The sequence below is a fragment of the Prenolepis imparis genome, unplaced genomic scaffold (assembly GCF_030444845.1).
Source record: "Prenolepis imparis isolate NDT839.2.m4 unplaced genomic scaffold, iyPreImpa1.0 SCAF_9, whole genome shotgun sequence".
Lineage (NCBI taxonomy): Eukaryota > Metazoa > Arthropoda > Insecta > Hymenoptera > Formicidae > Prenolepis > Prenolepis imparis.
The window spans coordinates 1,949,175-1,972,005 of record NW_028141167.1 but is presented as its reverse complement, the minus strand read 5'-3'; the positions used below and the strand labels follow the sequence as shown (position 1 = coordinate 1,972,005).

The 22,831-nt window shown below is 36.9% G+C and overlaps 3 protein-coding genes across 55 annotated transcripts in view; 1 reads left to right on the top strand and 2 right to left on the bottom strand.

The window, feature by feature from the left end:
• Nucleotides 1-145: 145 nt before the first annotated feature.
• On the bottom strand, nt 146-8,093 carry LOC145940495 (uncharacterized). 4 transcript variants are annotated; one of them, XM_083045713.1, is made up of 14 exons: nt 7,701-8,093; nt 7,356-7,507; nt 7,190-7,298; nt 6,947-7,123; nt 6,706-6,871; nt 5,899-6,629; nt 5,365-5,771; nt 4,972-5,105; nt 2,904-3,046; nt 2,578-2,826; nt 2,133-2,470; nt 1,644-1,964; nt 1,239-1,301; nt 146-611 (listed from the first exon to the last, which is right to left on the bottom strand). In XM_083045713.1, exons 1-14 carry the CDS (start codon nt 7,771-7,773, stop codon nt 561-563), a joined length of 3,114 nt encoding a protein of 1,037 aa, XP_082901839.1. In that variant the 5' UTR covers nt 7,774-8,093; the 3' UTR covers nt 146-560. The 4 variants fall into 4 exon arrangements, with proteins under 4 accessions (XP_082901839.1, XP_082901838.1, XP_082901840.1 ...); XM_083045712.1 differs by having other exon boundaries at nt 147-611; nt 1,644-1,967; XM_083045714.1 differs by lacking the exon at nt 146-611 and having other exon boundaries at nt 892-1,301; nt 1,644-1,967.
• An 828-nt stretch (nt 8,094-8,921) lies between these two features.
• Nucleotides 8,922-12,154, top strand: LOC145941109 (uncharacterized). The gene is made up of 7 exons (XM_083046985.1): nt 8,922-9,473; nt 9,677-10,069; nt 10,323-10,539; nt 10,622-10,730; nt 10,820-10,941; nt 11,164-11,403; nt 11,484-12,154. Exons 1-7 carry the CDS (start codon nt 9,288-9,290, stop codon nt 11,858-11,860), a joined length of 1,644 nt encoding a protein of 547 aa, XP_082903111.1. The 5' UTR covers nt 8,922-9,287; the 3' UTR covers nt 11,861-12,154.
• A 125-nt stretch (nt 12,155-12,279) lies between these two features.
• Nucleotides 12,280-22,831, bottom strand: part of Bent (projectin protein bent) — a 105,089-nt gene continuing 94,537 nt past the window's right edge. For 49 of the 50 annotated variants that reach the window (XM_083046979.1, XM_083046980.1, XM_083046931.1 and 46 more), the window contains 18 exons: nt 22,553-22,816; nt 21,717-22,333; nt 20,506-21,604; nt 19,090-20,315; nt 18,828-18,961; nt 18,179-18,386; nt 17,559-17,711; nt 17,255-17,481; nt 16,815-17,105; nt 16,240-16,611; nt 15,979-16,035; nt 15,290-15,465; nt 14,864-14,984; nt 14,633-14,775; nt 14,336-14,492; nt 13,894-14,211; nt 13,559-13,672; nt 12,280-13,436 (listed from right to left, as the gene is read on the bottom strand). In XM_083046979.1, coding sequence (XP_082903105.1) covers nt 13,234-13,436; nt 13,559-13,672; nt 13,894-14,211; nt 14,336-14,492; nt 14,633-14,775; nt 14,864-14,984; nt 15,290-15,465; nt 15,979-16,035; nt 16,240-16,611; nt 16,815-17,105; nt 17,255-17,481; nt 17,559-17,711; nt 18,179-18,386; nt 18,828-18,961; nt 19,090-20,315; nt 20,506-21,604; nt 21,717-22,333; nt 22,553-22,816 — 5,880 coding nt within the window. In that variant the 3' untranslated portion in view covers nt 12,280-13,233. The remainder of the gene's footprint in view (nt 13,437-13,558; nt 13,673-13,893; nt 14,212-14,335; nt 14,493-14,632; nt 14,776-14,863; nt 14,985-15,289; nt 15,466-15,978; nt 16,036-16,239; nt 16,612-16,814; nt 17,106-17,254; nt 17,482-17,558; nt 17,712-18,178; nt 18,387-18,827; nt 18,962-19,089; nt 20,316-20,505; nt 21,605-21,716; nt 22,334-22,552; nt 22,817-22,831) is intronic. The other variant, XM_083046943.1, reaches the window with a different exon arrangement.

The following is a 22,831-nucleotide window of genomic DNA, read 5'->3' as shown; positions in this document are numbered from 1 at the left end:
AATATTTTTATACATCGATAAAAGTAATAATTTAATATATTATTTTTCTAATCGTACACACATATATATATACATACACACAAGTTTCGTTAAAATTTAAATAGTATATTTGAAAAGATAATAATTGAATCTCCTACTGCATTAGTGGATCCAATCGAATTTGTTATGAAAAATATGATGTTATTCGCCAATTTTTTTTCTGACTAGAAAAATGATACAAATCAATTCGAAATCGTGTAAATTCCTGATAATTTTAACGCAATCTGTATATCAAGAAATCTTCAAAGATATATCTCAAGATTTGCCACACGTTATCCATAATCATTTAATCTCTTAGTTATCCACTAAAGAATTAAAGCTATCGGTCACGAGATTGCTTAAAATTTTCAGGAATGCCTCATCTTATCTTTAAATAATATGTGTTATAAATTTTATACTATCAGATTTTATCTACTATCAGATGAAAGAGCACGCGGCAGCCAACATTTCGTAATCCTTCTAAGTCTGTATTCAGTGATCGTGATTTCTTGTCACTGTGATAACGCCACACAATGGCAATTTTAATATTCAAAATTACATTTCCTATGACACGATACTTGAATACGTTTGACCTGAAAACATTAATAATGGTTATTATAAATTGTAGATATACAGAAAAAGTTATCTACATTTTTATAATCATAGATAAATAATAGACGTATATAAAGAGAATATAAATGTTCTTTTTCTCTCATATAATCTTTTTATATAAGAAAAATAATAAAAAGAATTATTATAAAATAATCAGAAAAATGTTTTTTTTTTTTTTTTTTTTTTTTTGAAAAGTAAAGTTTACGATTATACAATATTCTGTATATAATTATATATATTTAACTATAATTATATATACTATAATTTTTTCTCGAGTGTTTTGTAATTTAATTATAAATTTCATGATTAATAATAAAACAGATATATGACAGTTGCACGAATTAAGTACTGCGTTTAAATTGATACAAGTGATATTGCTACACGAATCTTACAATTTCGTAAATATGTGCATTACGTGTTTCATACATAAAAAAGCTTACAATATTTTATAATAAAAGAAATATCTAACAACGCATATATACACAATGAGAAATCTGAAATTATACTAATAATAATCTATATAATTTATTATTTCTTATACGACAATTAATTATCTTATTTCGATCGGTCTCTATTATTTATACACTATCTTCTAGATTTTTTTGTACCCTTTGCCATTTTGCCACCATAGTTGACATCTCCTTATGCTTTTTGCTGATACTGATCCTCGCCTAGAATATCACATAAAACATTTAATTTTCGATACATTACATATATAAAATATATTTAATATATTTAATATTAGTTTTTTTCGCCATTTTTGAATACCAAAAATATCATATTCCAAAAGAAAATTTCTATTAAGAATAAATAGAAAGTAATAAGCAAAAAGTTACAAACTAAAAGAGATAATTCTTAGTTTCAAAAATTACCATTTAATCCAATGTAACATAAAGAATTAAAACATATTAATAATTTAATGACTTTTTGTATACTTCATATTGTTTTTAAGTCAAAAAAGAGAATTAAGTATCGAAAAAAAGTGACAAGTATCACGATATATAAATAGAAACCTTTTTCTTTTTCCGTTCCTTCATTGTTGTATCGTTCGACACGGTTTCCGGTTCCGTTTCCGGTTTAGTTTCCTCGATCGGGACGGGCGCCTGTTCCGTTACAGCGACAACGGAATCCTGTTGCTGCGCTGTTCGTTCCGTTTCTGTTTTCTCAATACGCGCGATATCGTTGTAAAAGGAATCGAGAGCGGATCCCAGAGATTCCTTCGAGGCCTTAACCGGCGGTTTGGCAATGATTTTATTATTCGTGTAAATCGGCGTGTAACCCACCATGAACTGAATCGCATTTTGCCCGCCGTGTTTGTTCGCAACTGTGATTGTCTGCTAACAAATACAAATATATAAATTGCACATAATTTTCATAAAATGTTTTCTAAATTTTTAGTACATCAATTATCGTTTTATCACTAAGTAAAATTGTGTGCATCAAAGAATAAATATGGTACTAATTTAATATAAAATTTACTGACACAGCGGAAGCGTACTTACATTATGCAAATGTTGATGAAAGGCAGGATAATGAACAAACGGTTCTTGAAGCAGACCCGCTTGATGGTGGCTTAGAATAGGTATTGTTGGATCCCCAATCGAAGGAGCGTAAATCGCATTACTTTGCTGCGATGCTGCGTTATATATTATCCCTTTCAAGGTAGCCGCCTCGTAGGACGTTTCCGGCAGGTCCACACCCGGTGGCAAAGGTTCCATATTCGCGTGAGTCGAAGGTATCGTGGTTTGAGGTGACATGGCTGCCTGCGGATGTGCGAAGGACAAGGATTCTAATGCAGGATTGACCATATGTGCCGTAGAATCTAGAGTCATTATATTGTCTGTGAAAAAAGATACAATTTTTTTATTACATTTTAATCTGTCTTCAGCAATTATGATTATATCAATTACCTTTATAATATTATAATACTATAATAATCGCAATTACCTCTTCCCAAACGCTTCCTCTTCACGTCCAAAGATTTATCGTCGGGCTTCTCCTTTTTCCTCTTATCCTTCTTCAGATCGTCCGCGAATATTCTCGGTGGTGGCGGTGGACTCGGATTAGATATTTGTGGTGGAGGTGGTGCTTCCGGATCCGTAGGACGTCTCTCCGCTACACTTTCCGCTTCATCTGCCTTATTATTCTCCATTTCCTCGGCTTGCTTCTCCTTCGTTCTTTTCGTTCCAGGTGATTCTGATGCAAAAACAATGAAAAGTTAGATATATTACAGTAGCTTAATTTATGATCTTTCCATTGTAATATCTATGTACCTGCGACTGTTAACTCTTCCGATTCTGGTGGCGGAGTTGTGCACAATTCCATCTCCTCAGTGCCACCGGCAATACCGGTGTCAGGATAAGTCCACTGTGACGTTCCAGTGGATGTATTGTGGTAGTAATATCTCTTGTGCGACCTGAAAAATCCCCCGGCCAAAAGGGAGAACACATGAGACAATATTATTGACGGTTGCACCATATTTTCTGTTGTAATTCTCTATGTTACATTCAATGCACGCTTAAATAATGTTTCCGTGGCGAAACATTCGGTCGCGTCCGTCACCAGTTTCTTAAACGAAAGCAAAAAATTAATAGAACATAATCTAGTAATCACTCCTACCTGCGATGTCGTGTCTCGTTTTTAATCGACGAAGGCCTTTTTGTTACAGGAGAGATGGGAGATGTAATTATGTAATTATCAGAAATGTATTCTCTCTTGCGGGGAATATTAATGAGAGAATTACAGCAAAGTGAAGGGAGAGAGAGGTATTTGTGACTGAAGTGCAAGGGAAAATAATGATGAAAATATTAAGTCCTAATATAATATCTGGTTTATTTGCGATTAGTATATATCCCAAGGATTACCAGATATTGATAAAGTATAATAGATAGGATAATACTTACATTTGTTAATCATCGTTCATGTCTCTATCAGAATAGATAAACGAACGAAATTATAATGCCAGATAAAATATTTCTCGCGTACACTTTGAAACGTGTGTATAAAGAATAAAATATATATTTTCTTTTTATATATTTCCCACATTTTATTAAAAAATGAAATATATATATATCCAGCAGATAAATGTATACCTAATAAAATTTTACAATATTTCATCGTTTCAATAAATAGCACAAAATTCATCTATATATATAAATATATAAAAATTTTTTAAATATTTTTTTTTTTTTTTGACAAGTAATTAAATTTTCTTGTTTTAAATAATATCACGATAGAAAACAATGATAAAATAGTTCTGTTAGTTACTTTTATATAATTATTCTTCAAAAGTATTCCATCAAAGCTTTCTTTTTCTTTCTATTTTCTCTTCTCTTTCTTTCTCTATATTATTTATACGTTATTATATTAAGCGTGAATAATTAATTAAGGACCTGCTGCAATCAAAAAATTATTATTTCACTTTTCTTCTGGTATCTTCTTGTCTTCATTTCAATAAAATTTACTTCGACTTCGCACTTATCTCATAATTATTATGGCACAAATGTGATTTTAATCCAAGTAATGTGCTCTTATTACTGGATTATCGCTTGCAACAAATTACATTAATAGATTGCAATATATCACTCAGCACATATAGATTATCACAATGACAATATCACAAGATAAAAGATTTCTTAAGGCTATATAAGAGATGATCACTCGATTTAGCACTAGAATGTATTACACTTTATGAGAAACCGTAATTCTTACGGGACTCTGCACCTTCACTTAAGCTAAGCTTTATGTATGAAGTGATAAAAAAGTGTATCAATTGCGTTATATAATGCTCTAAAATTTAAAAAGATATACTTGTACATTAAAATCACTATATATAACTATTCTATATAATCGCGATAATCAATTATTCATCACAAATATTGTTGAATTAGTAACTTGATAAATTTTAGTTTGATTTGATTTGTGGAAAAAATATGATTCATATATCAAAGAAACAAAATTTAAGAATATCACACATTTAAGTTAAATCTCGAACTATTAGGAACTTAGTGTGTCCTACAAAATTTCATAAATATTAAACTACTGAATACTTTTTTAAGAATTAGTGAGCCTACTCTTCTAGATCTGTTAATTAACTAATTGCATTTATAAACTTGCTACAAATGAATAAACATTTCCAATGATAGATGGAATAATGTAATAGTACAATATTGCATGTATATGTGAATAAATAAATAAATAAATAAATATATGTGTTTGTGTATCTCTTCATTGTATAAATTAATGATACACATATAAAGCCACTGAACATAAATGTCGTGTATGAGATACCTATATTTACATAGAAAAATAATAGTGCAAATTGTGTATGGAATACCGTACCTATCCCACTGACATAGCCAACCAGCTGGTGCTGCATCTTGCTCTAATCTTTCCAATTCATGATTTGTATTAGTCAGCCACTTTTGAAAGTAACTTTCCTCTAAGCTACTTGCCGCCCATGCAGTAGATAATGTCTGTAACAGAATAATCAGTTTGTATTAATAAGCTTCATATTGATAAATAATATGCCAAACTCATCCAAATAATAATGATAGATTATATGATTAATAATTAATTAATTTCAATATTTAAACATATTTAATAATTTTGCTCCAAAAATATTTTAGCTATGTAATATAATAATAAATATCATATATATATATATATATATATAACACAGACAGACACATATACATACATAGATATACACAAAGTCTTGACAAAAATACTCACTTGTAATTGAATTTGCATCGTTTGAACAGCAGAGACACTCTCTCTTCCTTCTGAAAGAAATTTTAATTTCTCTGTTATAATCTGAGACAAATCATTCATCTCTTTCTTATCTTTCTCTCTCTCTTCAGCTGTATTCGATGCTGTTTTATCTTCTGTAACTACTTCCGAATCGCATGATTCGTCTTTAGAGTCGAGTTTTTCTTCAGTCTTCACACTAACACACTGTTCTGTCTCTTCACGCGCTTCGTTGCATTCTTCTTGACTCTCTGTGCACAATTGATTTTGAGTTCCCACATCGTCGTCTTCGGTATTACGTGAAATAGGTTCACTACTCGCGGGATCACTGTTATTATCATCTTGAACCGTAGTGTCAGAAACGTTATTTTGTTTAACTTTCGTTGATGGAACTAAAATTATAAAAGAAATTATTTAATTAAACATAAATTTTTATATTGCAAACATTTGTGATATAATTTAAAATAATACAAAGCTTTTTATTATATGTAATTATTACAATGATGTAATAATTAATACCTTCAAATGCTATTCGCTTCTTCCTTTGAAAAGCCTTGCCGCACACCTGCATGTCCTCAAGAAATATATTTGTCTTAGATTTATCTTCATCCATCTTTATTTCTTTTTCCTGCGTTTTTTCATAATCACTCTTCGTTTCTTGACTATCTCCATTGTTGTCATTGTACTGATCGCACGTTTGTATATTGCTAGAATTTTTTGCAGAAACACTATGAGAAATTTTTGAATTCATCACGTTTATGTATTCCTCATCTTGTGCAATCGGGAATAAAGGTTTTATCTCCTGCTTGGGTTTAACTTCCTCTTCTCCATCTGAATCATCCCCATAACCAGGTACTAAGGACACTTTAAAATCCAATTTCGGAACTGCGTTTTGTGTATTAATATCTTTTCTATTCTTGTTTCCTATTGAAAATTGTTTTTCTCCTTGAACTATACTATTCTTATTACCAGATTCGGTTATTTTACATTTGTCGAATTGTTCAGATTGATTCGGACAATTTGATATGTTAGTCAAGTCAGGTTTATACGAATGAGACAAATTTTTGGTAGGAGACTGCATTCCCGTTGGACAGAAAGCAGGTCCAATTTCACTGGCTTTTAAATATGGTACAGAATTAGAATTTCCCGATTCAGATAAAGGTGTCGGCGCCTTTTTCTCGTCTGAGGAATTATTCTCTTCTTCCGAGTCGCTTCCGTCGCTACCGAAAGATGTTATCATTTCTATTCGTCTAAATAAAAAGAGAAATATATTTTTATGGAGAAAGAATAATATTTTAGTTTAAATATTAACAGCTTTATTCATACCCATCATCCGAATCATCATCCTTCACAGGAGACTCGTTCTTAATTTCTGGTTTGCTTTCCGAGTTACATTTCTTAGAAGTTTCCTTGTGCATAAATCTGTTGCGATTTCTTGCTACCACCTCTTGTGGTATCATGCCTTCTGGTATATTTGCTTGTGACTGTCGATCTGCAATAATCGTTCATTTCAATAGTGCTCTCCATTATTAAAAGTAGAATCAAAAGTCTAAAGAATGACAATTACATGCAATGGACGAAAAATCCCAATGCGACCCCTGGATTGGATGTTTCGCTCCAGATGCTGCCTCAGGTTGCTTTTTTATTAAACGTAATTCCTCTGGCATGTCCCATGTTACCTCGTTAGTCTCAATGTGCCAATAATAAGGATAACCAGTAGATTCATCATAGCACTCCTGCCACACTAAAGTATACATAGTTTTAAGTATTTTAATAAGTTTTTTAAATTATTTCTATTTAAAATTCTTACACGTTTGCTGACTCGTATGATGCACAGACTGCAAAGTTGACTTAGTTGCCGAGCTTGGATCACTAACATTGTTTGAAATAGGTTGTTCTGGGGCAATAAGTTGAATTTCCTGCAAGAAATATGAATAAAATTTCTATATATACAGAGTATATCACAAATTAACTACCTTAAAGAAATCGTTGACTTGATCGTCTAATTTTTGTGTATCTTTCTTGGAATCCTCCGGATCACTATCGGAATTGTACTGGCACAAGTTGGCCAATGGATTGCTGCCCTCATTTTGCATGGGTTGTACGCTATTCACCGGCTTGCACCTATCTGTATAAAATTTATAATAAGAACAACGTGAGCAAGCGAGATAACACATGTGTATTAAATCTCTTATTTCAATATAAATATGAATATACAAATTTTTGTAAAGTGTGATAAAATAATGGAAATAAATTACAGCGATTAGCATATCTAATGATTCAAAATCAATTGTTTTGAAACGTGGTTTCGATATATTTACTTTGGGTGTGTTCGATGCAATTCCCTTGGGATCTATTGAGCGTCAAGACTGGCCTCCTCTGACGTCTCTTCATAATAAAACAATAGTAGAATAGTTATTCAAGCAGCTTGAATAAAATAAGTGTTGGACAGAAAATCTTGACAGCAATTCTCGCACCGCGGAACGTGCTCTTCGTCAACTTCGACCTTTGCTCGCACACGTTTCTACATGAAGATATACACGCGCGCATGTCATTTGCATGAATTAATTAAATAATTATGCATTTTCGTATCGTGATGAAGTAACTGTTATACGAGATTTCTTAGCTTGTCGAATCGTAATCTAACCAAAAATATCCCGTCCATTCGTTTAACCCTGATCGTGCATCTTGCTTGACTGCGTGAAATTGGCGTTCTTTGAAATTCACCTTAATGACGCAGTGCTGCCAACTTTGCTTCTATGAAATAAAACTGATAACATAATTAAATGTCTCATAAAGATAAAATTATATGTGATTGGAATCTTTATCAATATATGTTTTTTATAGATCTTTATTATTATTGATTTCATGCTTATATACCGGGTGTCCCATTTTAAAGGACCCACTCAAATATCTCAGAAACACTGCGTTAAATCGAAAAATGTTTCCTACAAAAGTTGTAGGGTTTCGAGGGGGACATAACATAGTAATATTCATATGACCTTGGGCGGCGCCTCCAAGGTCAAGTGAAGGTGAGAATGAATTTTTTAAATGGAAACCCATATTTTTTATTATAACATCTTTTTCTACTAATTAATTTGAACAACTTTTATCTGAAGCATTTTTTTATTTTCCTAATATTTTTTCTTCTTTTCAAAATTCATTCTCACCTTCATTTGACCTTGGAGACGCCGCCCAAGGTCATATGAATATTACTATGTTATGTCCCCCTCGAAACCCTACAACTTTTGTAGGAAACTACAACTTTTGTAGGAAACATTTTTTTATTTAACGCAGTGTTTCTGACAATGAGATATTTGAGTGGGTCCTTTAAAATGGGACACCTGGTATATAGAATTTGGAGATCCTAAGAAAATGTATTTTTTCCAGTGTTTTTGAGAGAAAAAATTTTCTGATTTTCTTGAAGCTATTTTTTCTCACACATTCAGCGTAATATATAATAAGAAAAAATATACATATTATAATTTATAAGAATTTCGAAAGAAGCGTTGACATGAGTAGTGACGTCGTGACGTCAGACGTCAGTCACGTGACCGACGAGTTTGAAGGAACATGTGTTACCGCGTGTTCTTTGTTTACATCTAATCGTGCGTCTGTCCTAAAGTATTTAAGATTTGTCGAACCTTATCACTTGCTTCTGGCTATCTGACAAATGAGTGGAATTTATCATTATCTCTCCGGTGCGACTGTGTACTTAACAGTGTTATAGCAACACTGTAACGAGGTTCTAATCCACAATACCAAACTGACCAAGCCCACTTGAAAGTTAAAAGAAGAGGAAGAAGGATACTTTGTTATGTGTGTTAGGAAAAGATCATGCCGAATTCGAGACGATCGACATTGTAAAATTATTGTGTTGATAATGCGCGACATTTATCGTCAACACGATGGATCAAATGAGTCAAACCGTGGAAACTGTGACGCTGCTTCTCGAAACGAAACGATTTAAGATTAACAAGGAGCAATTGGTCAATAAGAGTCTATACTTTGCCGCGCTTTTCTCTGCAACCTACACGGATCATCGTTTGTTAGAACATATTATCAACTATGAGATTCCTTTGACTTCGTTCCAGGTTGGTCGACTTCTATTTTTATTTACAAAAAAAGAAAAACAATTTTTTCTCGAAAATTCGATGTTCAAGCGTTCCAAGCATTTTCTTCTCCTCAAACAGATTAATATCGAAATTATTTGATATGGTTTTTACGTGTATTATATCGGTGTAATAAACTACTTTATTGTACAATTGAAATTAAGGGCATGACTTTGATTTTACAGGATTTTATCGATTGGATACATAATGATGATGTTACAATACATTATAAAGACAATCTTGGACGTCTTTTGATCTTATTGGAATTAAGTGTTCTATTTGTGGTAGATGATTTAATAAAAAATATAACATACTTACTCGAGCAATCCTATTTGTTGCCGGAAGAAGTACTTAATATTTGGTCGTTAGCGGAAGAATTAGGGCTTTATGTATTACGTGATCTTTGTTTGGCTGTTTGCCTAGATCGTTTCACCGAACTGCCATTAAATTTGATCAATAAGCTATCGAGAGAAAATTTTCTGAAATTAGTTGGAAATGCTAATCTAAGAGTTGCAAATGTAAATGACCCAGAATCTTATTTGCTCAATATTGTACAAGAATGGATGAAAATTAATCAGGTGAGTTTTATCTATATATGTGACAATAATCTTAACGTTAGGACAGCATAATTTTTTGAGGAAGTAAATGGAAAAAAAATTTATAAACTTTATTTCTTCTTCAGTATCCAAATGCATAAAGTAAGATTGATTCCAAATTTCTAGATATCGATTCTTTGATATCTATTTTATGTTTTCTTGACATATATACATACATTGTTACATGTTATTATACATTAATATGTTGTAATAGATTAAAAATTTTAATTTTTAGAAGGATACAATTTCGCTGGATATTTTAAAGAAGACGGGACCAAAAGTTTTTCCAAGTATTATATCCTGTGATATTTCTGATTCTTCTACTGTTAATAATGTATTTTACATTCATTGTTGGGATGGTAACAATCTTTCTGAAGTTACTACATTTAAATATCCAATAAATATTAGCGATAATAAGAATACAATAATAGGAATGCAGATTTCTGCTAGAGGTATGCAATTTAAAAAAATTTTTTTCTTTAATACTAATATACTCACTTACTATTTTACTCTTTCTACTCTATGATCTCTTAGGATACAATTTATATCTTAGTGGCGGAGAATTTGGTATTGGTTCAGGGAGATTTAACACAAATATATGGCGTTACTCTCTGGTATCTAAGAATTGGTTTGTTGAGACAATGTAGGTATCTTAAGTAAATTAAAAGATAATAGAAATAATCATATAAAGTAAAGGTCTTTCTGCAAATTTAAGTCTCGTTAATATTTTAGTATGCCATGTGCGAGAAGACATATGATTGCTGCAATTATGCAGAATACACTAATCCTAGTAGGTGGTGTAGGACATTATCGACGAAAACTGCGATCCCTTGATATCTACAATCTCCATAGAGGTGATCTTAATTAGGCAGCATAGAGAAAATCAGTTCTCCCCAAATTATCTCAATCAAATTTTAAAGATACAGACTATATTGTAGGAGTATCCTTGTAGTTGCTTGCACGATTTATTCCTGCTTGAAATTACTTTGTTATTAATGTGAAAATCACTACATTTATTTTGTTTTATTAATTATTAATTATTTTTTTTATTACTCTTCTATTTCAACAATTCACAGGCATATGGTCAAAGGGTAAGAACATGCCCTTGGAGTTTGTAACTGTCCCCGATCATTACGTTATTGATAAAAAACTAATCATATTTGATCATTGTGTTAAGTCACCTATTATGTATGTATACGATTCTGAGTTGAATACATGGATTATGGTAAAAACAAATTATCATGTTTCACTAAACACATGCGATCTATGGATGCCTACACCAATAATGAAGTTTAAGGCTGCCTCATGTTATATCGGTGAATATTATAGTTTATGCACTATATGGAGATGTGTAAACGAGCTAAAATTTATAAACATATATTGCTATGCTTTACAGATAATAACAGGCCGGACAAAATAAATTTTGAGACTATTGTAGCGATATGCGACAATTTAGAAGATAATCGCAAAACACTTCAAAAAATAGTTGAACATTATGGAACGATCAAGGAAGATGATTATAATATATACTTTTACTTTATTCTGTCGTGCAATAATTTAGCCGAGGAGAATATACTAATATATTTAAACAAGCAGATATACGTGCTAATACGTTTGAAAGAAAAGGAAAATTTACAGTGGAATAGTATATCTATACGAAATCCAAATAAGTTTCGTTCCCTTTCTTCCCACTTACGTACGTACTTTTTTAATTTGATGAATCCAGCTAATTTGCACGATCAATCGGCGACAGAATCGGATTGTACAATTTGACACATGTAACTCTTCGTGAATAGAAGTGAATATTTAAGAAAAATGCAGCGAAAATATTGTAGAAATCTTCCAGGAAAAAAAGATCATTATAATGTGTATTTAAAAAAAAAATTAACTTGGCTTTATTTGCACAACAACGTTCCTCTGCTTTCACGAATTGTTATATTGTATAAAATATGAACAAACACATTTTTTATTATTGACTTTTATATGAATGAAACTTTTATATTAAAGTTTTTATCAACGCTAATTGTTTTTACCAAACTATATATATTGAAAAAATACGTCGTATCTTTTCTTCTCGTTGACATCCGTCGATTACATAGATGTAATTAAACTAACTTGAGGACGAAATGTGAAATTAATAGGAAAGTTACACTTACAATCTATATTAATATGATAATAACAAGTGTAAGACATTTTAATTCATATGTTTTATTTTACCGTAAATTTTTTCTGAGACGGAAAGCAGTCTTCAAACAAGTATGACACGACCATTAACGTGGAATAGGAGGGCACGTCGCGATAGTATCACGTAAAAATAAATACTCGTCGTTCTCGCGATCTCATCGAGGGATTCCCGAAAAGAGTCATAATGTTGATGGTTCTTCGAGGATGCTGGCAGAATCTTGCCGGGAAAACCGCGTTCGGACGTGTCGAGTAATCCTACAAATTTCTGATTCTATTTCGTTTCTTTTTGTTCTTCGATTGTGCTACCGCGACGTACCCGTTGAATATCGAGTGTATACCGAGTCGTGTAATACAGCAAAGCCGAATATTTTAGCGTAATAAGTTGCGCGTGCTATCCGTAATGCTTGTGCGGAGACGCGGAAATTATTCGGATCTTCGTCTCGTAAAAGTAAAACCGCGTCCCGACGATTCGAGCGATTCACACATGCGACATTTTATGACAAAACACACAGGAAGAGAATACAGCGTTCCAAAATAATTTACATAAAGAATATACGCGAGAGAAAGAGAGAGAGACAGACAGAGAGAATGAATATTAGTCTTCTTCCGGTATTCCCTTTTTTTGTACAGAGATGTCGTAAACTTAAAAACGATCGTTTTCCATTCGTATATTTTTTCGTTAAGTTTCACGCGAAAATTGAAAGGCCAGTAGAGAGGATCAACCGGAGATGGTTCAACGTCTATGAATCGAATGCATAAATAGAACGGAGAAGATATATTCTTCTTGGAGAAAAAATGTGTATGTTGGGATAGATTAGATATTCGTCAATCAAAAAAAAAAGAATACATATATCCGCGAATCGATCTCTTGTGTTTTCTCCGCGAAGAATATATTGGAGTAGATACTCTCCGATTCGATTGTCGGCTCGCGATGGACGATCATCTCGGTACTAGGATCAATTTCACAGCTCGCCGGGGCTGACGACGTTAAGGGCGAACGCCGAGTTCGTTTCGCCCTTTTGTCCGATCGCGCGTCCCGAATATTGACCGACGTCGCTGGCCGTGCAGGTTTTGATGCCGAATTCGAAGGACGTGTTGCCGTCCGAGCTGAAGTGATATCTGCTGCTAGTCTCGGGGATCGTCTTGCCGTCCTTCAGCCAGGTCACTTAAAAAATTTGCATTTATTAGCATTTAATTGCTACGTTAGAAGAGTGAAAAAAAAAATTGTTATAATATACTTATAAACTCTGTAAAACGATTGAATAAATTATCGGGGAACAATTTTACCTTTCAAAGGCGCGGTATCAGTCTTGCACGTGAAAGTCACCGACTCGCCTTCGCTCACTGTTGCAGACTGCGGGAATGTCGCGAACGCTGGGCTCTTCGGCTCTTCATTTTGAGCTGGAAATTGATGATGAATCATTCTATCGAGCTTCATCTTAGGTAGTTGCTTAGTGATCATAATTTCTTCAAGTGCAATTTATTTTTAGAATATAAAATTATTCTCTCTTTTTTGCCCATTTTGATAATTTTTAATGGATAAAAATTCGTGACGAAAATTGAGATAGTAGGGCTTATCTTCGCATGCTCGCATGACTGATGACAGTCGACTAAATCCTTACCGAGTACGTTTAACGTGCACGACGAGTAGCTCTCTCCTGCGTCATTGAAAGCTTCGCACGTATAAGTGCCGGAGTCCTCGGGGAATATTTCGGCGATGATTAGCTTGTAGATGTTAGCCTCGCTAGTGTACTGGAAGTCTTTGCTAGGCTTGATCTCCTTGTTGTTGTGCAGCCACACCACGTCGAACTTCTTAGCGCCGATTATTCGGCAGCTGAGCGTCACCGCTTCGCCATCCTTCACGTACATGCTTGTCAGGTGGTCCACGATCTTCGGCGACTTGTCGTCGCTCGCCTTCTTCCCGGCGGCGTTTTCCACGGCTACAAAGGACAAAACAAAACGTAAGTTTCACATCGTATCTCCCCCGTTTGAATTTGAAGATAGAAGAGCGTTTGCCGCTCCTTCTGTTTAAATCCATCTTCCAATGAGATAAAATATCCTTACCTTTTATGGTCAATTTGCAGGATGTCGTGTCGCTACCGATGCTGTTGGTCGCGAGACACGTGTACTCGCCTTCGTCCTCGGGGAATACCTCGTTGATCGTAAGAACGGCTACTCCATTCTTATATTTGAGATCGACGATCTCCGACGAGCTCAGCAGCTATAAGAGAATCGCGTAGATGAACGTTTGTCTATAAATTTAACTTATGAAAAAATATAAAAATAATAAAATGTAATAAATTATACTGGCAAATAGTATACGTAAGATTTTATCGTGGGATTTTAAAGTGATGTATCTACCTTGCCGCTTTTACTCCAAGTGATTTGTGGTTCCGGATCACCATCAACCTTGACCTTGAGCTCCAGCTGTTCGCCATCGTTTATCGTGAGGTTCTTTAGCTTCTGAGTGAACTGCGGCGATCTCATCGAGTCGTCCGAAGGCACTTCAACATTTATATGACAATAAAATTAAGAATATGCTAAATATTTGTTAAATTATTCATTAAAATTATGATAAAACGACATCCTTACAGATAAGTTCTTTCGTCGAGCTCCTAGATCGAGATGGACTGCCGGTGGTGTCGAGCTTTGAGCCGTACTTTTTCACGCTCCGTTTGTCGGAGGATTCGTTAATTTTAACGCTGGAGCTATCCTGCAATTATAAAATGTATATCAGTAATATTTTTTAATAATAATCTTAAGTTGTGTGTAAAATATTTTACCTATTATTCATACACATATGAATAATAGCTCTCCCGACTTTCTTTAAGTTTATTATATATTTTATAATAATTATAATAATCGCGTTTTCTCTAAGAGATTTTACTAATAGATTTTATGTGATATGATAAGAAACACACAAATAATATATAAAATACAAGATTAATTATATAAAATATATATAATATAACAAATATGTATATATAATATATTTTTCTCTCTCTTCTCTTTCTGTACCTTATACGAAGAAGAAGTCGTGGAATTGTGTTTGCCGGAAGAGGTGGAGCTGTAATTGTGCGATGAGCTTGATTGACTTTGAGTGGTGGAACTGTAGCCGCTGTAACCGCTGGACTTGTGGATCGTCACGATTGGCGGTGGTGCTGATTTCAGTGGTTGCTCGATAAACCTTCGATCTTAAAATAAAATCATTCGTTACTAAATACAATACATTGGGTATAATAGCAAAATATGGTTCACGAAGCTTGCAAATTTTCACTGCAAATAAAAAAATTATAAAACTAACTATAAAATAAACGAGAAAGTTAATTCAACATAAAGTACGTATAATATACATTAAGAAAAGAAAACTAGTTACACGATAATTTAAAGAATCATTATTATTTAAGTGTATTTTGGAATGAAAAAATAAAATTTCAGTTATTTGAATAACTCTGAATAACGTAAAATAAAAAATGTCTGTTAAATAAAATTTGCATGTAGAGCATGTGTGTGTGTGGTGATTATATGTGATGGCGTGTATGTGTGCAATATTTATGATTTCTAATGGAAAAAGCTTGACAATATATATGTAGACACACACACAAAGACTAAATAAGATAATCTATCTATTGAATAATGAAGCATTGCTTGTAATAACGAAGGAAAAGGATTGCACACAAACGGGGTAAGCTCTGAAACAGCTCTACCTCCGGAATGTAGGAAATCGTGCGCTAATTTAACTTGCTCCTCCGTTTCTCCAGTGCCTACAACACAAACGCTCAATGAGGTATGTCTCGTCAGCAAATTTGGCAATAAATTATTTACACAGGAAGTACATTAAGACCATTACATTCGATCCTAAAAATCATATCTATAAAATATATATATATATAATTTTATATATAATTTTAACTAATATTTTATTCCTTTTCTTATATTCAATATTTAATGACTTGTTTATCTTGTACCTTCTACGATGACCACACAACTGGTCTCGTCCTTGCCGTGCTTGTTGCTAGCCACGCAGCGATATTTGCCGCTATCTTCCGGTTTACAATCAATGATCTCCATTGTGACGACTCCGTCGGCGTTGCTCATAGGATAGTTATACTTGGACAATTCTTCCCTGTCCTTGTACCATTTTACAGTAGGCGGTGGGTTACCGCTCAGGCAGCAGAGCAGCTTGCACGTCTGCCTGATCTGCATGACACGTGGTCGTAGCAGGAAGGTGAAGCTCGGCGCCGACTCGATCATCTCCAGCCAGACGTTGTAGCCGAGAGGTTCTCGTCTGCGTACCGGATGCAGCTCGGGCCTGTACTTTGGAATTTCTCTCGGCAATGCTAAAAGGACGAAGAGACAGATTTTATAGGAATATTTTTTTATTATATATAAATATATAGAATCAAGGATCAAATTTTGAAAAATTAGTACGCAAGTATATTAAATTTAAAAATATTTGATAGTAATTAGATATACCAAATAGTGTCATCGAATATCACAGAGTTGCAGATGTATACATGTAAAGTTTTGAAGAAACGCTTACGTTGTACATTAAGGAAGACAACCTCCTCGCGATAGCCATAGTGATTCTCCGCGCGTATAATGTACTCTCCTCGATCTTCCAGCTTAACTCTGTTGATGATGAAGGTGTAATCGTCGTCGTGGTACCGTTTCATGAATTTCACGGACTGTCGTAGTTCCTGATTATTGTGCGACCAAGTCAGCGTCGGCGTCGCAATCGCGATCACGCGGCAGGTGAACTTCACGCTCTGTCCCTCGTAGGCGAACGCGCTTTGAGGCTTGATGACGAATCTAGGCGCCGCTTGTCGGCGATCTGTAAAAAAATAAATTATAAATTCAAGAGAATTGGAATTTTTTGATTAATTTTTTACTCGTTTTATATTATTTTCATCAAATACTCACGTTTATTATATTTTACGCATATTACAGTATATTATTGTATAATATGTTAATTACACTCACCGAAGCAAGAATCGTAGATTCTGTATTTCTCGATCAAGAGCTTCCTGAGCGATGAATACTCGGCTAGGCGGCCGATGGGAAGGACGTACTTGTCCCAGTTTTCATACTTGGCACGCAATCTGTCCCTAATGCTGAGGTACCGGCTGCTGGCGATCGGATTGGTCCACTTGCTATGGTCGCCGGTCAACCACGGATGAAGGAGACACTCGTGCGCCGTCATGCGTTTCCTGGACGACGAGGATACGTAAGAATGATAGAGAGATTCGACAAGTTTTTCGTATATAGAATATAGCGGAGATCGTACTCTTTGTTTTTAATGAGTAGCCGCCTGATGAAATCTTTGCCCTCCTCGGAAACGTCGCGGAACGCCTCCTCGTCGAAGTCCCAGTCGCATGCCTTCACGTTCTTCAGGGTCTCGATATCGTTGTCGCCCGCGAACGGCGAAAGGCCACTCAATCTGTGCAAACGATGCATACTAGAATATTTCGGTACAGATTCTTCTTCTTTCAAAGAAAATTCTTCTCATAAATATAAATGCATTTTTTATTGCAGAGCTTTATATCAATTTCACACAAAGCTGCGCAGAAAATAATATTTATTAAAAATATTTATTAAAATAAATTTATTAAAATAAATTAAAATAAATTTATTAAACATATTTATAATATAAAATAAAATTATATTCGAACTCTTCGTTTTCTTCTACTTCCTCTGCAATCACTATAGTCTTAACAACCTTCCATATCAATTACGTACCTACATGATGTTACTAAAAAATGTAAGATGCTGCATGCATTTCTAGAATGCATGCAATGCAATATTTCTAGAAAAATTTTATATGTTTAATATGTTCCTTTACATATATCAGATTGCGGAGATTGTGATAATTGGAAGATGTGATAGCAAAAAGAAGGATCTACTCACAGAACATAAGCCAGGACGCCGCAGGCCCACATGTCGGTGTAAAAACCAACTGGTTCGCGTTCGACGATCTCGTGAGCGGCGAACTCGGCTGTACCTGTGCTGATCTTTACTACTTCGTTCGGATCGAGTTTGGTGGCCAGACCGAAATCGATCAGTTTTACGTTCGTGCTGTTGCGAGTTTGGCACATGATGTTCTCGGGCTTGATGTCTGAAAACAATAGCATATTTAATTAATTATAAAATTATATATTTAATTATACAATTATATATTTAAAATAATATATTTAATTATTTTTTCAAATTTAAAATAGTTGTGTTTTTATAATTATCATAAACTTACATCAAAAATTTAAAATATAATTGCAATTTAAATGTAAAAACTGATTATTGTATATTTATAATTAATAATATGTATATATACAATAAATAAATTTATTTAAGATTTAAATTTATATCAATCTATAAATTTTAAATATAAATTTGTTGAAATATTTCGATTAAAAATAAATATAAAAGTATTGTATTACAATATATGATAAGATAATTGCTTTATTTTATTGAGAAAAAAAAAAAAAAAAAAAATTGATACGAGTTGTAAGAAAAATATAACTTTATATATAAACATATCTTTATAATATCAGCGTCTCACCTAGATGGATAATGTTCTTTTCATGCATATGCTTGACGCCTTCGCAGATCTGCCTCATGTAATTAATGACCTCTGCTTCGGACATGGTGTAACCCTCGGCCGTGATCCTCTCGAACAACTCACCACCGGACAGGCTAACAAGACAAATGATCGAGATCAAGGATATAACGCAAACTCGATACAACTTGAAACTCCAATCGCATAATAAGAATCCTTTTCTAACATCATTATTCTGACTCTTCTGTCCAAAGTGGATACTTACAACTCGAAGATCAGTACCATCTCGTCGTCGTCCTCGAAGGCGTCGTGCAGGTTGATCAGCTTGGGATGGTGCAGCTGATTCATGATGTCGATCTCCTTCCTGATCAGCTCCTTCTCCATCACGTGCGACACGGGGATGAACTTGGCGGCGAATATGTTGCCGGTGGTTCTCTCGCGGCAACGATGGACCACGCCGAAGGCGCCGGTGCCGATCTCCTCGAGGATATCGTACTTGTCGTAGACCGACGTGTGCTTGATCTCGACTGGCTGGGGCACGTACTTGCTGTAAACGTCGAACACGAACTGATCGTAGTCGCGCGGCTTCTCGTCGTCGCGTCCGCGTATCTTCTTGCCGCTCGCGTCCACTTCGTACACCTTCTTCTTGAACTCGCGCTTGAGGACGCCCTTCGTGCTGATCAGCGGCGTTACCTCGCTCGGGTTGGACCGGCCGTAGATGTTCTCCGCGCATACCCGGAAGTCGTACTGATGCCCAGGACTTAGACCGGTCACCGCCAGGGTGCAGAACCTGGTGTTGCCGGCCCGGATCCAGCTGCTCATCGGATGCTCGCGCTTCTCCACCACATAGTTGGTAATGTTGCTGCCGCCGTCCCACAAGGGCGGCTTCCAGCTGACCGCCAGCGAATCGTGGCCGACGTTATCCACCTGCGGGAACCTGGGCGGGTCCGGACGATCGCTGATCTGGATCTTGATGATGGCCGTATCCTGGCCGAGGTCGTTCTCGGCGGTGATGCGATACGGGCCGGAGTCGATGCGGCTGCCGTCGCGGATCGTCAACACGGCGTGACGTTCCTTTACTTCGACGGCGTAATGACCGCCGGACTCGATCACCTCGCCCTCGCGCACCCACGTGATCTTCGGCTTCGGGTAGCCGGTGAACGGTATCTTGATGACGACGTTCACGCCCTTGTCGAAGAAGGCGGTGTCGCGGAATCGCGGCGGTACGTTCAGTCTGGGTGGCGTCTTGATGAAGAGCTCGCCTTTGGTGGATTTCACGCCGCACTTGTTCGCCGCGCGGCAGAAGTACTCGTCGGCGTCCTCGCCGAACACGTCGTGGATGATGAGATTGTGGGTGTCGCCCTCGGAGTAGATGTTGTAGCGACTGCCGCTCACGATCTCGCGGGCGCCCTTGAACCACGTGATGCTCGGCTTCGGCGTGCCGATGATCTTGCATTGGAAGTGAGCGTTGTGATTCTGGACGCAATTCACCTGGTGAAATAAATGGAACAAATTATTAAAATTGTTTTATATCAAAGAAGCAAGATGTGAATAATAAGGATTTTAGAATTGTTATTTAATCATTATTTAATATTTTTAAATTTATAATATAAATCTATGAACTTGAGATGGCTACTATAAAACTGTTTACAATCAAGATACAAATTGAAAAAACACGAACCTTGTTGAGAGGTTGAATAATCTCCGGAGGCTTCGCCGCCTGTGGATCGACGATCTTCACGGAGGTCGAGGCCTTTGACTCGGTACTGAGTCCAGCCACGTTCTGAGCGAACACTCGGAACTCATATTGCCTTCCTTCGATCAGATTGCTGATGTTGATCTGCGTCGGGAGGCAGATGCTGACGTTCACGCGCTGCCAGGCCTGACTGCCGACCTCTCTCTTATCGATCCAATAACCCTGAATCTTAGCGCCGCCGTCCGTTTCCGGCTTTTCCCACGAGAGATTGACAAAGTCGCCACCGACCTCGATGACCTTGGGCGTGCCGGGTGGTCCCGGCGGATCAAACGGCGCCTTAGCTCTGATCGGATTGATACCCTCCAGCGGCGGACCCATGCCATTGTCGTTGGCCGCCATCACCCGGAAGAGGTATTCCTGACCCTCGGTGAGACCCTGCACGACGAAGGTTGTGTCCTTGCAGAAGGACGACACAATTATCCAGTGCGTGTGACTGATGTCACGACGTTCCACCACGTAATGAGTGATTCGAAGACCGCCGTCGTACTTGGGCGGATGCCAAGATAGAGTGCACGTGTGCTTATCGATATCGGACACGTCGAGCGGTCCAGTCGGTGGTCCAGGTAATCCGGTGATGTATACGGTGAAGGACGCGCTTACGCTGCCGCTGTCATTGGAGATGGACAGATCGTACGTGCCGCCATCGTCCTTTTGAATATCCTTGATGAAGATGATGAGGTATTCGTCGAAGACGGTGTACTTGATGTGCGAAGTCTCCACGATCTTGCGACCGTCCTTCTTCAGCGTTATCTCCATCGGCTGATCGCCGCTATAGTAGATCTTGATCTTCGTGTTGTCACCCTCTGGCAGATAGAGATCGCCAGGCATGCGCTCGATACGCGGTGGCGTACCGATCTTTAGACGACAGGTGGTCGCGGCGACACCGAGCTGGTTCGATATCTGACAGCTGTAATCCCCGTCGTCCGCATCCCACACCTCGGAGATGACTAGTCTGTAGATACCGTTGATCGACTCGGCACGGAAGCGGCCGCCCAGAGTGATCTCGCGACCATTCTTCAACCACCTAAACAAATTGAAATTTTAATTTCAATATTAATATTATCTTAAACTTAATAATTTTACCCCTATGACAAATACGGCTGGAAAATGGATATTAGATATTCATTCCGACTAACCTGGCAGTCGGCAGTGGTTTACCCGTGGCCTCGCACTCGAGGACGAGGGTCTTGCCGAGTGGTATGATTTGACTGATGGGCAGATTCCTGATAAATTCCGGCTTCTCGCCGCCCTCGACCTCGCAGATCTTCACCGGGGTGGTACACGAGCTCGGCTCGGACCTGCCGGCCGCATTCACCGCGAAGATCCTGAACTCGTAATCGCCTCGCTCAATCAGGTGCATAACCGTGTATTCGGTGTCGACGACGTTGTACTCGTTGCACTTGGACCACATCGCGCTGCCCACCTCGCGCTTCTCGATCACGTAGCCGGTGATCCTGCTGCCGCCGTCGGACACGGGCGGTTCCCATCGCAGATCGACGTAGTTTTTGCCGACCTTGGTGACCTGCGGCGTGCCAGGTGGTGACGGCACGTTGAACTTGCTCTTGAGTCTGAATGGCGCGGACGGCGGACTGGGTTTGCTGAAACCAGCCGCGTTCTTCGCGCGGATCCTGAACTCGTACTCGTGGCCGCTCATTAGACCGTAGCACACGTATGTGGTGTCCTTGAAGAGGTAGTCGTTCGCCACACGCCATTGCATGTCCTCGGCAGGATCACGGAATTCGATCTTGTAGCCCTGTAATCGAGATTTTTATTTATTTATTTTTTCCTGAATTATTCCACAAGTCCACAAAAAAATACTGCAAGATGTTGCGTCAAAGAAGTATGTATATCGATTTTAAAAATATAAATCTGAGATCCAATTTTAGAAAATTTATATAATTTATAAAGTCAATGTATAATGATTTATAAAGGTGTCGATGATTTTTCCCTTGTATATCGATATTACACACACCTGAATGCGAGATCCACCATCGGACAGTGGTCTCGTCCAGACCACCGTCGCATTCGAGGTGTCCCAGTCGATGATACGCGGCTGTCCGGGTGGATCCGGTACCGTGAACGGGAACTTGGCCGTTATCGGCTCGTCAGCCTGAAGCGGTTCGGACACTCCGTACTGATTCTCTGCTCTTACGCGGAAGTTGTACGTGCGATTTGGCTCCAGACCGATCACGTCGTAATGCGTGCTCCTCACGAAGCTGCTGAGCTTCACCCAGAACTGAAAGAGATTCAA

Excerpts from the sequence above, each read along its gene's own strand:
- LOC145940495 (XM_083045712.1), bottom strand. The coding sequence starts at position 7,773 with ATGAAGAGACGTCAGAGGAGGCCAGTCTTGACGCTCAATAGATCCCAA. Across the intron at positions 7,508-7,700 it reads TTGCATCGAACACACCCAAA|ATAGGTGCAAGCCGGTGAAT; the intron begins GTAAATATATCG and ends AATTTTATACAG. Across the intron at positions 1,302-1,643 it reads AGGAACGGAAAAAGAAAAAG|GCGAGGATCAGTATCAGCAA; the intron begins GTTTCTATTTAT and ends GTGATATTCTAG.
- LOC145941109 (XM_083046985.1), top strand. The coding sequence starts at position 9,288 with ATGGATCAAATGAGTCAAACCGTGGAAACTGTGACGCTGCTTCTCGAA. Across the intron at positions 10,070-10,322 it reads AATGGATGAAAATTAATCAG|AAGGATACAATTTCGCTGGA; the intron begins GTGAGTTTTATC and ends TTTAATTTTTAG. Across the intron at positions 10,942-11,163 it reads TATCTACAATCTCCATAGAG|GCATATGGTCAAAGGGTAAG; the intron begins GTGATCTTAATT and ends AACAATTCACAG.